General features: G+C 37.5%; 1 protein-coding gene across 8 annotated transcripts in view; it reads left to right on the forward strand.

The window, feature by feature from the left end:
- The window catches only part of GRIP1 (glutamate receptor interacting protein 1), a 333,638-nt gene that overhangs the window by 211,462 nt on the left and 103,226 nt on the right, over positions 1-18,950 (forward strand). For 5 of the 8 annotated variants that reach the window (XM_071552269.1, XM_071552276.1, XM_071552268.1 and 2 more), the window contains exon 2: positions 1,744-1,824. The exons of 2 other annotated variants lie outside the window; for them this stretch is intronic. In XM_071552269.1, the coding sequence (XP_071408370.1) occupies positions 1,744-1,824 (81 nt within the window). Of the gene's footprint in view, positions 1-646; positions 687-1,743; positions 1,825-18,950 lie in introns of those variants that run through there. One more of the 8 variants, XM_071552275.1, reaches the window with a different exon arrangement.

Here is an 18,950-nt window from a genome sequence, read left to right on the forward strand (position 1 = left end):
AGCTTTAGTTCACTCTTACTGTCAGTTTGTTTCTTTAAAGGGGGGTGGGGTGTGGGGGTTATATCTGCATATGCAATGATACGTAACTTTCCCGCTTTCCTCAAATGGAAAGATAAGTCTTTACATACTTTTCTCTTTAACTGTGTACCTGTATCTATGTTAGTATTTTCCCAGTGCTTCTTTATTTCCTGTAGCTGGCAACCTTGTTTTCTTGCAGTTTGTACCAGCATGCAGCATAGTCAAGCCTCTTACCTTTTCCCTCATAACATTGTATGCTAAAGCAACAGGAGTTCATTTGTAGAAAGAACAGTTCCATTGGTTATTGAGGTATTTTATCAGTCTATATGGCTCACTACTTGCTGCATTTTTTCCAAGGTTCATGGCTACAAATACTTACTTGTTATTTGTTTGTTTGTTTATTTAAGCTTCTTAATTGTTGCATCTGCCTAGCAGTAGCAGAGTTCATTGCAGGACTTCTGGGCTTAAAAACTAACCAGCCCTTCCAGTCACTGAGACCTGGTTTTAAATTAAATTATGCTGACCTAACCCTTATGTTACTGGTATAAAAATGGACTGCTGTCTTTGATGCAGGTTTCTAAAGGAGTTTGAGACCGTGCAAGATGTGAAGAGTGCAATTGGCAAAGAAGGATTATAGTGTCAAGAGCATCAGCTGAAAAGAAAAACAGGTTCTCCAGAAAAAGTTTATATAGTTCTAGTTGATCTGACGATGCTATATTAGATAATGTAATCTTTAATTCAGCTGCTCATTGATCTGTATTTAAGCATGTATTTTTGCACATGCTATAAATGCATTGGTCCTTTGTAAACTGAAGGAAAATAGGCAATCAGAAGGATTTGATGACGCTTTTAAGTCTTTTAGCGCTCAGTTAAAGGGAAAGCAAGACAGAAGCCTAATGTCTTCTTATTCCTTTATTTTGATGGAAATAATAAAATGATAATACTATTTCTTCTCTTTTATTCACATTTCTTTCTTGCACTTATAGCTTATCCTTTTTAAAGCTACTATATAGTTAATTTTTTTCACTATGGTCATTCTGCTCTTAAGAGGGATGAAGAAGGGACTCACTGCGTAATGCTGTCTCTAATTGATGACTCATCTGCTCACTCCACCATTTGTGGTCTTTTATGGACTGAAGTTGATCAGTAGTTCCACATAGCTTCATATTTAGACACAGGCAATTACAGTGCTGTTCGTCAGGCACAAATGTGCCTGGCCTATTTGGCAACAGCTTTGTGATGTTGTCCCCAGTCAATCATTACAACAGGAAAGGAACCACCACTGACCTATCCCAAAGGAAAAGGAGTGCATCTTTACAGCCAGAATGTTCAAAAGCTTCTAGAAGCCTTTCACATCTGAAGAGGGAGAGTACCTCTCTCACTGAAGTCTTTGGCACGTGAAACTTCTTAACATGAGAAAAGGGAAATTTCTTATCATTATGTTATAACTGAAAAGGCTGATGTATATATGGCCTATCATCAATAGGTATCATCTCCAGTTTGAGTTTTACCACATCCTTTTGAGCTCTCCTATTCAGAGCCTTTGTCATCGAGTCTAAGCAAGACATTGACCATTAAGTCAACATTCAGAAATATCCATCCTCATCTAGCTCACAGCAGCTCTTGTGATCTGCATTGCTAGTTCACAGAGTATTTGTGTAAAAATTATGTTGTTTATAACATTATATTTAACAGTAATTGGAAGTGTTGCTTGTTTCTGTTTAGATGAGAGTCCTTACACAAAATCTGCAAACCAGGCAAAGGCACCTGATGGAGCACTGTCTGTGAGGAGACAGAGTATTCCAGGTAAGACTTGCTTTGCTTTTTATAACATCTAACTTGTTTTTGAACAGCAAGGTAATACTAATCAAAATTCCACTAGTTATAAAAAGCAAATGAATTACCACCAAGCCACTTTATAAGCAAGATTTCACAGGAGCTGTAAGATGTTCCCACAGTTAGGTTACCTCAAGCTTTTGCTGTGAAGAACATCCCTGTATCTCTATCTGTTGCAGCAGATTTGAGACATTGAGCACAACAACCTTTTCATCAGAGGCCCATGTATTTTCAGGCCTCATGAAATCTGTTCTTTGAAATCTGGTTTTGATGGTATAGGGAGATGGGCACATGTTTTCCACTGCTGATCTGCCAGGCTCAGAAATCCAACAGGGCAACACTCTGCCAGAGTTCTTGTCTTCATATAATTTTCTGCCACACCTATGCCCATCCTTGTCTTTTGTGTAATCACATTGCACAAAGCTGGACCATTAGATCAATGGTTAAAATGAGTTATCTTTGAACCTGTGTCTCTTTTAATTACTTCAAATAAGTCTGCAAAATCTACCCATGGAAAGAAAGCTTGATATACATATTATGCAGAAATCTAAAGGGATTTTCAACTCAAGTAATATTTTACAGAACTTTAATGAAAACAAATGAGCACTGACAAAGGTTGCATGTAGGTGGAATCACTGATGTTGCCAGTCTCACATCAAGCACAGTAACCTCTGACTTGAAGGGAAGGTGCATTGCAATAGAAATCAGGAACTGTAACATCATGACTTAATGACTAATGTTAGTATTACCTGCACTCCATGGCCTTAGTACTGAACAAAGACAACTTCCTGGGAGTCTGTGGATGGCGGATGGAGCTCAGGCCTTTACACAAGGCTCAGATCTCATCCCAACAGCTATAGGAACAGCCAAAGTACATTTTGTGAATGCTTTGTGTGCATGCTTGTGCGTGTGAGAGAGCAAGCTTGCTGATTTCCTGTTGGTTATAATGAACGGTTTTGTTCCTTGTTGAAAATAACCTAGTGATTTAAAGATTGTTATCTTTATAGTAGAATCATGAATGTCAAAACCATTGTGAAATGACATTACAGTGTCTGGTGTGCCATTCTTGTTATGAGAAAATACTTAATTACACAACATCAACTAGGGGTTTTTTAATCCAAGACAATACAAATCAGTATTCATTGTTCTTCAGAGTGAATTAGAACCTCTATAGGGTACCTTTTTGAGTAATGCTTTAGCTCATAGGTCAATAATATTTGTGACCTTGGAAGTGTTCAATATTTTGAGAGGTTTTTTGCTGGGATCTTAGTAATTATTCCTTATGGTATAGTTACTGGATTTATAAAACACTTATGCCAAGGTCTGAGTACAGACTGAACTTCATGGTTTCACATGACATTTTGAGAACTCCTGATGATTTGCACTAGTGTTCTTTAAAGAGAACGTTTGATGAAAACTGAACCAATACAATTTTTCTCTAGAACATTTGGTAAGATTAGGAATTTCAGGTGTTGAGTAGTCATCATGACGAATGACCATTTATTTTGATTTTTTTTACAATTTTGTTGTATTTTCTGGAGTTTTTGAGGGCATTGCAGATAACTTTTTACTCTGCATTAGTCACAGTTTATTCAGAGATAATATTAACAAGTGTTCAGTGAGATGACCTTTACTGTCTTTCAGATGTTCTGGAAAAAACCTATCTAATCTTACGTATGTTCTTCAGCTTTTGACATTTATCTGAATGCCTTGTTGCATCTCTAGACCTTAAGAGCCCCAAAGGATAAATGAGATTCCATTAGTTAGATATTTAAAAAAATAAAGTTGAAAACTTCTTCATGTCCCTGATGAATTCACGTTGTAATACAAGGGATGTTATGGGTTTGAATACATAAATGGCTTTTCAAAACTAAGTATTATTTTGAGAATTAACTTAAAGATTTAGGAGTTGACTGAAGTTTCTGAAAATAAACTGTAAACATTTATATCACTTGAATGCTTAGAAAATTTGATCCGACATTTTATATGTAAACTAGCACCTTGTAAATAGCTTCTGTTCTTACTTGTCTGCAGGGCATTTTATCCACTTAATGGATTAGTCTTGACACACGTGCAGAAGCATCCCAGCTAGCCAGCTTGGTTTGACAGTAGGAGGTATACTCATTGTATTAACTAGTATGAAACCAGAAGTAGTATAGTCACTTTCACTTGTGGGCAGGATCACACTTTGACTGTGTGTAGGCCAGTTCCAAATAGCTTTTGAATTGGAAAGTATGATGCAATGAACCTAGTAAATTCTTCTGGACCTGGATGAGAACATGTCAGCTGGATTTACTGTCAGTAATCCTGACATGGAGAGCTTATCCTGTATGGAAAGCATTCATTTCTATTCCCCCCAGATGATACGCCTGATAAAACATCATGTTCCTGAACTGCTGTTTTTTCAAGCTTGAAGTATATAAGTACTTTTGACAGTATGGTTGTCTATTCCACTTGGTGCTCTGTCATTCCTAAGACATGAACAACAGATGTCCTGTTCCCAGGGAATGCCCTGCCTATTGAATCGTCCAAGAGAAAACTTCTGGTTTCTGGCCAGATAATTGATCTTATGCAGAATTTTGCACAGGTTTGAAAAGTCTGTGGAGAAAACACTAGTGAAAATATATCTACAGGATGTGCAATGCAAATCTCCCAACTTGGTATGGATTGTGGCATTTCCCTATCTGGTGAAAGTTCCTTCTCATGACATTTGAATTCTCTTTAAAGGATTCCACAGCTCCACCCTTTTGGCCAGCTATCAAAAAGGGGAGCTTTTGTTGCTGTGAGACCTGAAACTGCTATACCAATTGTAAACCCCAAGAGGTGGAATTTATCCTTCCATGTGAAAAACTGTATTGAAAGCACAGTATTGATGAGCAATGACTGAGTGCTCAGAGAAGTAATGTTATTCTGTAGAGGTTACATGGAGCTCGGGTGCAGTTTATTTTACAGGAAAAAATATTGAAATAGTCATTTTGTAATTAAAGTCAAATAAGAACGTACTGTGAGATCAGTGCACTAAATGTCATTCCTTTCATCCCCAGAAGGAAGGAGTGGATTAAGCGTTTCCTGGAGCAGAACTTGCTTATTTGTGATACAAAATGCATTATTCATGTGATGTGACTACATGTTATATTTACCATGTCTTCACATGGTGCAACATCAACAAGCAACAGATCCTTTCAAAGGGATTTACAGAATTGCTGAAATTATAGTTAATTCAAATTATGTGCATTAATATAATGCAGTTTGAAACTTGGACTTAATTTTGCATATGTGTTGGTGTTTAGTTACAGTTATATTTATATGATTGCTTGAAGCTTTACTTAGCCTCACAGTCAGAATTTCTTAACTTAAAAGTGAGACTTAAGGTAATACCAGCATGACAAGAAGCCTGCAAAGTCAGAAACAGAATTTCTGCTTTAATTTAGCCTGGACCAGAATATAACGAAACTGTGTTGCTACCTGCCCCTTAGAGAGGCCTAGGGGTGGGTTTATTGTGCCCCATTCTAGAAACTATCTCTGCAGGACTAGCATTAGGGCACATAAATGAAAACAATGTGTTTCAGAATTCATGGGTAAGACCTTTCCCTCAGAATCACAGATGCAATTAAAAATGTCTTTCATTTAAAAATCGAGTATTTGATACTCGCTTGTTAGCTAACCTCTTGAATCCCTGGGTTTAGATGGCTATAGTTTCCACTGAGTTCCTGGACTAAGGTTGCTTGGCTTACCCAGGGTCGGAGCAGTGCCCAGCCAAGGACAAGCATTGGGAAAATAGTTTTTGCGGCAAAGGTGTCCCTGCTGGGATTGCTTGTTCCTGCAGGAGCTTTTAAAAGGACTACTAAATGTTCCTGTGGCACTGATACGCTGTTAAGAGCTGATAGCAGTGTTCAAGAGGCACTTGAAGTCAATGAGACCTTAACATTTGCTTGCAGATAAGCATGCTGTCAACGCTGTCCTGAATATGGGCAGGCTGAAGAACTACTCCCAAGATTTCCAGACTAAAATACAATGCCCTCTTATCTATTTTAACAACGTGGATAAATCAATCAACACTAATGCTCTGCAAACTGTTCGCTTCATTCATCTATTTGTTTTCAGTTCACTTACTGAAAATTGGGGAGGTGGAAGGGAATTATCTGACACAAGAATAGAAATAATTCCTTTGTGAAGCAAAAATAACACACCCTAAATTTGGGACTGATTAAAGTATTCCAGAAAATCTACAGCAAATGTTTCATTTTATTTTTAGTCCAATTCTGGAGATGTTTTTTATTAAGTCTTAAAAGTTACTGTTTTTTTAAAAAATAGTAAAAAATCCCACAGTTTTTTAAGATGAAGTGTTTCAGCTTCTCAATGTTTGATTTTTATTGGCAGAATTAATTAGTACGTTTCAGTAAAATTTGCAAATGGATCAAAAGTCAATTGTTTTTTCACAAAAAGTGAATTTGTGCCCAATCTAGTTGACATTAATTTAAAAAGTTTTAAAAATCCATACTTATTAGTTCTTGCATCTACTGACTTAATCATCTGCACTATAGTAGACTTCTAGACACATGAAGTCTTGTTGCCTGAAGTAGTCAAGGGCTCAGAAAAACTATAATGTGAACTATATACTGGGAGAACTATTTGAATCATCTGTGAATTCAGAGATTTGGTTTAGCTAGGAGGATTGCAATTGTGTAGGTGTCTTTGCTAAGTAAGTTCTTGTTCCCGGAACTGGCACCAAATAACAGAGAGGCGTAGTGGAAATATTTCCTTTAAATTAAGGAAGTTTCTTTTTCTCTGGGACAAAAGACAAACACAGCTGCCCGCCTTCTGCCCTACTCAACACACCAAGCAAAAGGCCCTTGAAATCTTGTCCTCATCGTGTTGTCTGTTACCCACTGTTTTTTCTCCTCCCATGTAACCCTTGTACTCCAGCTGTGCCACCCTCTGGGAACCATAGAAGCTTTCCCAAGTTTCATTCCAGCCACCTTCTACTCCATGTTGATAACTGATCTGCTGAACAGGCAAATTGTCTGGATTTATGGTGGAAGTGCATGCCCACCCTTACAGAGACAAGCAGGAAAGACCAAACCCAGATGTTATAAATCATTCTTTTGACATTTGCTGCACCATGGAGAGCTGCTTTTTCTCTCTAACCAGTTTTTAAATATTATGGGACATTTGCGAGTTTTGTATGCAGCTGCGGGGATGTACTAACAGGTCAGTTGTTAAAATAGATCACTGTATTCTGAAGGAAAATTGTCAAGACTTTGAAGTCTGCAATTTAAATTACTAGATTTTTCAGTTCCTTTGTACATGTGTAAATACTGCACTTTCTTTCCACACTACCTGGTTCTTTGAAGCATGCTATAATACAGGTTTCCAATTTCAGCACAGTGTTTGATCACAAAAACAGGGCTAGCCATCAAACTGAATGGAAAATAGGGTGAATATACAGCCCTGAGCTCATCCTCTGCAGTGGTTCAAGCTCTGGGATTGCTGTTAGTAGCAGTTTTACAGCCTTGTTTGGAGGGAGTTTGGTAACAGGATTTTAATGCAAAAATAAAATGTTAAACAAACATAATTTTAGGGTAGGCTGAATTTTGAACTACTGAGCTAGAAGGGAGCACAGACATATCAAAGAAGCTTAAAATGCAAAGATAATATTTACAGAGCTGATACTAAAATAGTAATTACTGTATGATGTAGTGTACTCAGTAATTGCTTAGGACACAAAATATTCCTAGGAGAAGTTATGAAATACTAAATTATTGTAATAAACCAAATAATTAACATCTTGGGAATTTTCAGGCTCTGAAATGTTTAAATATACAATGTATATGTCATTAGAAAGCGGTAAGGCAGTTTTCTTCTGATCCTTGACTCTAACACATACAGGTGCCATGCTCTGTTTACAAAAGTACAGAGATACAACCTTTTTCCCCCTCCTTGACCCACAGCCTGCTGTGCAGCAAATGTCCATATTCTGTCCCAGGCTACACCAAATGTGGCTTTCATGAGGGGTTTGTCTGCTGCCCACAAGTAATGAACTCAAATGTAGGTCAATTGGAAGCTGAAGAATTTTAACAACTCTTCTACTTTCTTCACTATGACTTTGGGTTTTTTGTAAAATCTAGAAATGTCTGCTTAATCTGCTTAATCCTGACGATAAAAATATATTACTGTATTAGCCAAATTTAATATTGTCTGTGCTGTCCCACAATTTAAATGAGTAAAAGTTCTATACTGCATAGCATAATACTGGAATAGATGGAGTGCATTGTTTTTCTTTTAGAAGATAATCTCAGAAATGAGAGAAATATAGAAAGTAATACAGAGAGACAGAAGGGTTTTTAAAAGAAGTCCACAATGATTAAAAAAGAAATTATACTTCTGAAGTGATCCTGGGATATAAGTTCAATTAAATGACACTGCTTAGGAAGCAAGACATGTTATTCCTATTGCTCAGTTCTTGACATTTGAGCCAGGTTCAAGAGGCTGACAAATGTGACAGATGGATGACCCATCCCCAGTGGGTAGATGTTTACCTGGGTGCAAACACACCTCCAGTGCCAGTTTTGTTTTCCTCTGTGATTAATATGGCATTGGCAAGACAGTAGATGTTCAAAAATAGTTGTTTTCATGCTTGCAGTTAACTGGGTCCTATTCCTCAAACTCCTGTGTTGAGTAAAACCGCAGAAGATTTAAACACTTCTGTTATTTTTTGGCACAGTGCTCCTAATATCAGCAGCCCCCTTTGCATCATTTGCTACAGAGCCGTCACCTTCTCAAGCAGCATTGCCTGATGTGTGCAGACCTCAGTCACCTTTTCCACCTCATTAAAAGTTAAACCTTCCTTGCCTTTAACATTAACTTCCTTCAGATTTTGTAAGCATTCCGATGTCATGGATGTATTGCTCTCTTAGGTAATGCTTCATCCTCCACCAAAATATTAAATAGTCTTCACTGGTTAACTGGTTTTGCAGTTCAAGAGCATTATTTGCCTCAGGAAACCTGTTTAAATCATCCCCGATCCTTTTCATAGTTTGCATAGTGAGGAAAAAGTATTCATTGCAGACATAAGACATGAAAATAAAACTTATGACAGTAAAAGCTGGATTAGGAAATTTAAGCATGTGTCTACAAAAGCACTTTTCCCCCTTAATTTGCTTTTGTCTCATAGACACTTAGTTTTACTGTGTACTTTTTAAAATCAGCACACAATGCCACTAAAGAGATTTTAAGCATTTAGAAATCCATTAGCAGTAACCTCTGCAGTCACGGTTATTATGGTAATGATCCTGGGTGATTTCCTAGCAGAAGCAAGTGTTTTGACCTGTGAAATGCAGATCACAGACTAGTAAGCTTTTCTGCACTTGAGGTGTTTATTATATCTGCAAAGTCATTTGCTGGTTTTCATGTCTGATGAGAGGCTGCAGTTGCTGTATCATTTACAGGCTTCCCTGTGTGTTTGTTTAACCTGCTGGAGGTTTATCAAATTATCTGTGAGGCAGCTGCAGAGCTGTATGTCTTTTCATTCCCATTGGAAATTCCTGAATTTGCTTTCTCATATTTAGTACAGAAAGAAGTAAGATTTCTTTCTTGCTTATCCTCATTCTCACCAAAATAACTTTTTTGGATTGACTTCATGTATGTCATTGATGTAAACATTTTCGTACCAGATAAAGCCCTAAAGAAATTTGTCTGTTGTACAAAATTAAAAAAGGTCACCAGGTTCTTATCCAGCTGAGATTTCTGATGATTTATTTATGCATGTTCTTTACAGCTTTCCTACATGCTAGTGTTTTTCAATACTGAAAATGATTAGAACAGAGAACAATCTTAATTTCATTCAGCTTAGCATAAGAGAGGGAGCAAATGCATTGAAAGCAATATTGTACATAAGGAGCACACACTTTTTAAAATATCCAACTGATATGAGGTCTGAAAAGTTAACCAACTTTGAACTATTTTCACTTCTGTATAAAAGGTGCTGTAGCAGTGTTTGTTGTTGATGGTACTGAACACCTTCATTGATGTGTATTTGGATTTAGTTGCATATAATTTTGAAGGACTTCAGTCCTTCAAAGTAAAATGTATTAATGCATTGTAACTGCAATTCTTTCCAGTAAGATCAGTTTAGCTACATGTAGTATAGGATGAAATCCAATACAGTGCCTGTAACGTCATTTTAAAAACTGTCTCTGATATTTAATCCTTGCACACACACACATTTTGGGGCAGAGATGGCAATTTCGAATGAATCATTTTGTACTCAGCAAATGTGCTTGCAGTGTATACATGTGCATGTACTCCATCGGATACTTGCTAGTTTGAAGCACAAGTCCCTCATGCTGGCTTTGCTGTCACTGTGATACCACGGGATTTCTCAATGGAGCTTGGAACCTGAAAATAGGCTGGGAAGCATCAGTGCATCTCCTGAGTTTGGGGGTTCCATCTCCCGGCTGCTTTCCTGCACAATTTTGGTATGTTCTCTAAGTACCACAAAGGGAAAATATCCTTGTGATGATTGGTTTCATTCATTTTAAGAAAAGTGCTGGTGATGTCTGTTGAAAAATTTATTTTCCTTTGAAGTCTTCTGTTACAAGAGGGAGCATCATGCTGTAGAGGACATGTGAGGAGAGAGAAACCAGGAAAAACACAAAGAAGGATGGCCAAGACTAGACTTGAAAGAGAAGCATGGGAACAGTCTCTGAACCAGACACTGGACAGGCTGGGTGAGCTTGAAAAGAGAGAAGAGAGCCATATGCTTGTCAAAAGGTCATGTCAAGAGGGCAGATCTGTAACCAGGGGATTGTATAACTGATCACAATCCATTCCTGGCTGAACACAAAACTCATCAATCCCCGTAACTACTGCATTTCTCAAGTTGTAGTGAAGCTCTTCTTCTGTGAAACTGGACTTTGACTCGCCCTTTTGGAAGAGAGAAATCCTTTACAACTACCAGAGTTTCTTTGTTGTTGTAGGTGTAGTGGGTGTAGGTGACCCTGGCTGGATGCCAGGTACCCACCTGTGCTGGTTGAAAGGTAAATCGGCTGGACAAACGAACCCAACACAAGAGAGATTATAAGTCAGAGTTACAATAAAAATATTACAATAAATGCAATGACACAAAGAGAAATTGGTTTTAATCCACAAACCCAGAAGTATAACCCAGCACCCCAGGGCACAAACAGAATGGTGTTCATTGGCCCCTGTGCTGAGCCCCACGTGGTTTCCCTGAGTTCAAAGTAAAAAGAAAGGAAAGATAAAGCTGTTGGTGGAGAGGAAGGTTGCAGTCTGGTCAAGAGTGGTGGTCACAGTCCTATTGAGGTTCTGGTCCCTCTCTGCATCTGATGAGTGGGTCCCAGATGTTCCCAAACCCCAAGATTATATACCCTCAGGTTCAGGTGGGAATACCCAGTACCTCTCCCAGGACAGGGAGTTCCACAATTGGTGATCTCACTCTTGTGAGTCATGGGGTATTTATGGAATTGTTGATGGCCCATTAGCAGACACGCCCCCTCAGGCTGGGTGTGAAGGTGCTAACAACTCCCAGGAGGGGAGTTATCACAGCTCTTATCTCACAGGCTTCTTTAACACCCAGCTTACTTCCTGAGGGGTCAGGTGTGTCCTGGGTAGCTGCTGTATGTGGTCCATTGTTAACAGGTCATGAGAAGTAGCATAGAGGGTTTATAATACACAGCTTTGGTCAGACCACACAGTGATAAACTGGTCCCAGCTGTTGAACTAGGATGCCGCCAAAGCTACTTTATCGCTCCCTCTGCAACTGAACAGAGGACAGAAAATATAACAAAGGGTTCATGAGTTAAGGTAAGCTCAGAAGTAGTTGTTAAAAGTATTCAGAAAATTTCAGGCAGTATCTTTTTCTCTGGGTGAAAATCTCTTAAAATATTCTTATAGATACTGTTATCAGCCTGGTATTGAAACAAAAATATCTATTCAACAGAAAAAAATATTTTTGTATCATTTAATCACCAGTCTTCATCATTCCCGTATCACTAGAGAGGAGGACTAAGGAGTAAATGTGTATATACAGACTGAGTCAGTGGATTCAGAAGGGAATGAGTAAATTAATTGTCAAGAGCCTCATATGTAAATATTACAAAGACTGAGAATCATTGTACCCTCTAATGTGACAGTACAGGATGCTGGAGAAGGGTGGCAGGACTGGACTGGACAAACTAGGCAGGCTCTCCTTCTTTCCCTAAACACTACCTTGTTTTTTTGCATTCCAAGATGGAGCAGAACCAGATGGAGTGTTAATCTGATCTAGCAGGACGTTGCTGTCTTTCAAAGCATATAACTAGCAAATGAATTCCAGGCATGTTCTTAAAGGTCTCAGAGTTTGCTGATCTGAGAAGTTGAGGATAATGTTTTATCATTTGCCTACTTGAGTCTTTTTGCACATAATAATTTCTTTCTCTCTAACAGTTATAGATAATTAACTTGATGGTTTTAGTGTTCCTAATGCATTTCTAATACCCATTTAAAGGACTTAATGCATGATTTCCATATGTTTTTTTTATTTTGATCTCCCTTTCAGTTCTTGCAGTTATTATAATTTCAGGGCATGATGATAGCAAGGAAATAATATATCATCTGTCTGTCACACTAAAATAGGCTGTCCAAGATCTAGGCAGTAGTTTGTCTGTTCTTTCCAACTGTTTCAGTGGGTCTTGTTTTCACTCTAAGCTTTGACTTCTACATAAAAATCTTAATTTTTTTTCAAAATTATGTGTACATTTTGCCAATATGAAGTGGCTTAAAGTGTTTCAATATAGATGGGGGTAAGGTTGTTTCTTTCCTTGTTTCTTTTAATAGCATAGTATCCAAAAAGGAAAAGATATTTTGGTGCTTTTTCACATCCCTGGTACATGGGGCAGACAAATATAAAGCCATGCCTCATAGTGTAGAATAAAAGAGTTAGATATGTGTGATTTGTGTAAGAACTGTAAGACCACAAGTTAATTGTAGCATCATTGCAAACTAGCTTTTTGTTACGGTCAATAATATGCAGACTCCATCCCAGGGAAGAACAAAGATATTTATTGTAAAAACTTTCAGTCTAATATAGGGCTAGCAAGACTGAGAGGCAGGGTTATGCTAAACGTGGGAGGGTTTATGTAAACTAAGGGATGTTAATCATGGGGAGAGCAGGTATCTAGAGCTAATCCATTATTCATGATCACAAGGCAGAGGGGAACAATAGATGATGCAAAACAGGTTTGGTACAAAGCAGGGAATACACAGAAAACTGCAGATCTTGTCAAATGCAAAGACAAGAGATGGGCCGATGTCTGCGATCTGGTTTAAGTCTTATCATCTGGGCATCCTTGCTGAGGCCTGATGTTCTTCAGTTTTGAATCCCAACAGCTTTTATTTCCTTTCTATTTAAAGGCGCAGAACAAAGAGCTCCTCCATTCAGGTTTTTATGTACTTACTGTGAATTTACGTGGCATCTGTGGGCCAGAAGAGGTGTTGGTGACCCTTTAAACTAAATGTACAACTTCCTGGAATTTATTTATATCTCAACTTGTATTTGAATTATACTTTAGAGCAATACTGAGTCTATTTATGGTTGTTAGTGATACAAAACCCATCACAGCCTGTTGTGGTTAAGTAGTATCTCTGCTTTTATTTCTAGCATGAGTATGCGTAACTTCAGGTTTACCTCATTTGTAATGAAGAGTTGTTTTTCATCATAATTCCCTTCATTCTTTATGGTTACTTCATTATGAAATCACTATTTAATCTTCCGTTGGTTAAAGTAGTCAAATCGCTGGTTTGGGGTCTTTACTCCCAGGAATTTTTCTTTAACTGGTCTGAAAACTGTTTTGCAACTCTCTTGTCCTCTCTTTTGTTACTAATAATCTTGGTGACTCCTGTCACAAGGAGGTAAAGCATCTGAGTGACAGTCACTACTTCACTAAACACAAAGGTGTACTAAATACTGCTGTGTTAAACTGTCTTGTTTATGTATTCACAGTTTGCATTAGTTATTGTGGCCAATTAGAATTTTGATCACCTGGGAGGGTTCCCAAGTAATTTTCTGGAAACATTAATTTCCTAATTAATTTACTGGGCACTAGTTGGATTTTTTTATATATGGTTGCACACATCAATTCATATCTTTCATAGTAATAGAATGAGGAACTGTTTTAACTCTGTAGGTGATATGCAGGCTAGTAGAATGCAGATACTCGTCTTTTTTAGATGTATTGTCCTTGTCTAAATTGCAGATATCATTCCCACTTTATGCCTGTGTAGTTTGGGGAATCTGCTAATGTTGTGTGAATAAACACATAAAGAAGGCGCCTTCTAGTAAGTAAAGTATCACTTACTAACAAACTTAAAAGAGTATAGAAAGCAAAACAAGGAATATTTTACTTTGGGGAAAATAGCAGCAAAACCAAAATCAGGAGATTTCATTACTCTTATTCATAGAAGACATTGGTGGAAAGCACTGTGAATATCAATCCAAGTAGGAACAAGTGCCAAACTTCAATGCTAATTGATTTTATCAGTGACGCAAAACGAGCCCAACTTAGTAGTTAACTGAGATAAGATCCTGCCAAGACCTTCTTCCTGTATTAGATGACGTGGTCCTGAGTACTTGTTGGATAAATGATAGAGAAAATGAGCATTGACCTTTGAGGTAGTAAAGACCCAATGTCATAGTAAAATGAGACACATGCTCCAACTGAATTTTAGATACCACTGACGAATGCTGAGTGATCACACCTGGTAGCAGAGTGTGAGTACTGATCCCCCAAATATTGCTTCTGTAAGTGAAAGTGAGAAGTAACAATTGGTAGAGGTCATACAGTCAAATCTTTCCATTATACTAAGACTGCAACAAAATGGACCATATTTATCAACAATGAAAATTCCCCAGTACAATTAATAATTTCTAAATAACTTGTATGGAACATACTCACAGGAGTAAAAAAGTACTCTTCCAAAAAGATTTCCAATTTGGTTCTGGAATCGAAAATTTAGCCAGTATATTTGAAAGTCATTACAAACTTGTAGCTACAAAAAGAGATGCCTAGTAAGGAACTTCTGCAATTTTATGATAAGGATAGTACCTAATTCTAATGAGACTATTAAAGCCAAGAGCTTTTTCCTTAGCCCTTAACAAAAGATAATGGTGCAATAGAGAGCATACAGTGGGTGGGAACATATATACGATCATGGATCTTAATGCCACACCACAGAAAATAATAGTAAAGCTGTTTAAGTTAGTCTAGTTGTAAGTGCTAGCCAACTAGGATGATAGTTGGACATGATTATAATGTATGGTAAGATGTTTTTCATGGACTGAGTTAATGGCATTTTTGACAAGGTGTGAATACATTTTATAGTCCCAATTTTATCAATATACAAAGCTGGAGTAGACTAGAACACTGTATATGCTGATCCAGTGCACATTTTACTATATCCACTGCCCTATAAAAGTATTGTTGACCAGTAGTCAAAACATAGGAATCAGGGCATCATCTTGTATTTTTCTAATGCATATGTGACTTAAAAATAAGTATTATAAACTCAAGTCCATACCAAATACTCTTACGAGATGATAGCAGCTAACACTAGGCTGGTATCTCTGTCTCCATCATAAGCTCTCTGGGTCTTCACTGAAGAAGGCAAGATGAATGTGCATTCCTGTCTGACCTGCCTGAAGGTTACAAAGACTCTTATTATAGGCATTTTGTAAGATATATAAACTTAAGTGCTTCCTGGAAAACATTGCTGGTGAAGCCGGATTGGTTAAAAGTAAGACTTTTGCAGTATTTCTATATGAGCAAAGCTTCAGGGTGGGAAAACTGACATCAGTACAGAAGTGCTGTCACTCTTCTTTTGCTTGACAAATTGGTCTAAAATTTTTGGCTTCTTTTTTCACCCATTATGACCCTCCTGGGAGGGTTTGACATTATATCCACAGTTAGATAGTAACATTTGGGACTTTTTTAATGTAGCCCTTAGCAGAGAAGGTTTTGCAGGTGGAACATGAAAGATGTTTATGCAGAGAACACAATAGTTGACCATATTTTACAAATGCTGAGAAAGAATTAGGGCAAATATATTTATTGATTAGTTTTGTTCGGGCAGAAATTACCTTTCCCATCTATTTTCAGTCAGAAAAACCATGGAGGAGGTGACATTCAGAATAAGCTACATTTGGCAATTAAGGTAAATCATGTCTAGAAATATTTATCATAGTGTTTCTTAATTTTCCAGTTTAGATAAACAGTTCTGTGATGTATTAGATACTTTCAGCAACCTCTTCTGCTCTCTGTAGGAAATCCCAGATTTTACCTATAGGTGATGCTAATATTTCTGGCCATTTTAAGGAGCTGTTTGTTGCATATTTACAAGGAAAAACAGATCCTCTCATGCCAGATATTCTTTGTTGGTGTAACTTTTTGGCTGCAAAAGGTACATTCAAACTGGTATGATACATTCCCATTAATAGTGCTAAGGTAAGTGGTGTTACAAAAATGGCAGAAATGCTAAACATGTCTGCATGTTTGTCATCTAGGTTTTATTAAATGTATGCCAAGCTATAGAATAGACTGTGAATTACATAAAAACCAAGCCATTAAATCTGAGTATCTGATACAAGTGAAGGACTGGAGAGACAGCCCCAAAGATTTTGGAAGTTACAGCTGCAAAATTCGAGGCTTTAGTTAGATCTCTGGTCAGTTTCTTTCCCAGGAAGCAATAGTTTAAAGGGAAGCAAATGAGGTGATTTGTTGTTTCTGTCAATGTGTCCATCTGATAGAGGAGCGTTCATCTGACAAAAGTAGGGATTAGCTTTTTATATTTCTAAACTCTGTCATGGCACTTTTTTTGCATTAAAGTGTCTGGAAATGTGAGTTAAGGGATCCAACCAGTTGAAGTTGATACAATTGATACCATCCTTGGGACAGGCAAGTGCGTAAACCTAGAACAATCTTTCAAAGCAATTTAACAGCGTACTGAAACAAAGAAAAATATTTGGGCATCAGTCTTCTCAGGTGAAATGAATGACAATTGAAGGTGCTTGGTGTCTGATCTAGATAGAAATTTCCCATTGGTGGAGACTTCAGCTGAAAAACATTGATTTATTAAACTGGGGTAGTTAATAAATTCAGTGTTGTGGTGGGGAGGCCACAGCCTTTCCAGGCTTCTGGGCACACGGCACAGCATACAGCTGGTAGCAAACAGGTGTAAGCAGCAGCAAAGCAAGAAGATGTGGACCACAGCAAGCAGAAGTTTATTTCATTTTAAAAACACTCACATTTTGGTTTATCTGGAAAAGAAAAAAGTTTCATAATGCACTTGTTTGTGTAACTTACCAATGTTTTATACCAAAGTGGAAGTACACAAAATGTAAAAACGTAGTTTTTACATAGTTCTAGTTCTGGTTAGCAAATTTTATTGTCAGTGATAACAGAAATCTCTGTGCAGAAGCATCTCTATTGAAAGAGGTCTGGTAAGTTCCTGAAGTGATTTTTGTAAGCTTAAAATTATTTAGAATTTAAATATTTCTGTTTAAAATATTGGCAGTGTATCCTTTAACAGCCGAGGAGAAAGAAATAGGGACAGACACATCTTGCGTGTTGTTTGCATGAAGTCAGCAACCTGAAGAAGTGCTCACATTCACTTTCCTTCTGTTTAAGAACAGCCTTCATTAAGGGACAGCTCTTTATCATAGATGGTCTAACTTTAAAATAAGTATTTTCAACAGCCATGCTTTAAGCTGTGTTAGCAGTTTCCCCTGTTTGCATCCTTGTTGAGAATCTGCCCTGTGATTGAAACAAAAGATGTCATTGAAGCGTCCAGTTAGTACTTTAGCTGAATCTTTATTTCAGTCTATTTGAGGATTTTAGCTATTTCTTCAATTCAATTGTCTGCCTGTCTTTGTCTTAATCTCTTGGTCATGGAAAGAAGGCAAAGACCCTGCCATAGACACAACAGACAAGATGTGTCTTTGAAATAGAGACAAACCAGAATATACAGTGAGCATGTCTTAATATTTTTGGAGTGACAGGTAGGTGTACTCTCTGTTCCTTTTCACCTGAAGTTTCTGGAGGATAAGAGGAAATGTTGAAAGAATAGCCAAAAAACTTCCCTGTGAAACATGCATCACATTTTGGAGTTTGACACAGGAAATCTTTTTTTCCTGTGGCATATAATAATGAGGCTGCTCCAGGGTAATATAAACCTCTTATGCTGTTGTCACATTCAGATTTTTGACAAGACCTGCAAACAGTTTCTTGAAGTGACCTGAGGATGTAAAATGCTCCTATTGTCTCACAGACTAATACATGCACCTAGCTAATACTAGGTGCTAATATGATGCCATCCCAGTTTCTGTGTTAATTCGATAAGATATAGTGGCAATTTAGATGACAGAAGGAATCACATAGGTACATTCGTGTGCCGCTCTGTGTTTTACTGTTTTGCTGCAGTGATTTGTTCAGCAAACTTGACTATCTAATAAACTAGTCAGTGTAAAAGAAGGCATGTGTCTTCATTCCTCTTTGCCATTAGTTCATTATGCATACGTGAAACTTCAGGGAATAAGTACAGAGATTGATTGGAGTATAAGAGAGCAGCCAAGAAATGCCTAAATTATTCCTTTTCCTTTGCTCCCCCCCCCGACCTCCTCTGCCCCCCTTTCCCCCTGTTGGCATACTTATTTCAAAGGAATAGTAAATTCTTGTGGATTTTAAATGCTTATTGACAGCTAAACTCATCACTATTTCTGGGATTTGGTAAATAGTAATATAAGCCAGCAGCTTATTTTGCAGTTCTTCAGCCCTGCTTTTCCATTGGCATTAACTGTATTTTTTCTTCATCTTAAATATTGAGTAAATTAATGATCCTTTTGTCCCACGCATTTTTCTTCTACTCTAAACACCTAATAAAAAATCAGTGCATCCAATTTCTCAGATGGTGTTGCATATTAAATTCTCCCTGAATCCATCCTTGTAACTTCAGTTTTGTATCAGATTGAAGTATAAAAAAAGAATGAGCCATTGATGGATCACTTTCTAAAACATTGATAGTTATGCATTCTTTCAGCCTGTTTT

This window comes from Pithys albifrons, chromosome 3 (genome assembly GCF_047495875.1).
Source record: "Pithys albifrons albifrons isolate INPA30051 chromosome 3, PitAlb_v1, whole genome shotgun sequence".
NCBI classification, from domain to species: Eukaryota; Metazoa; Chordata; class Aves; order Passeriformes; family Thamnophilidae; genus Pithys; species Pithys albifrons.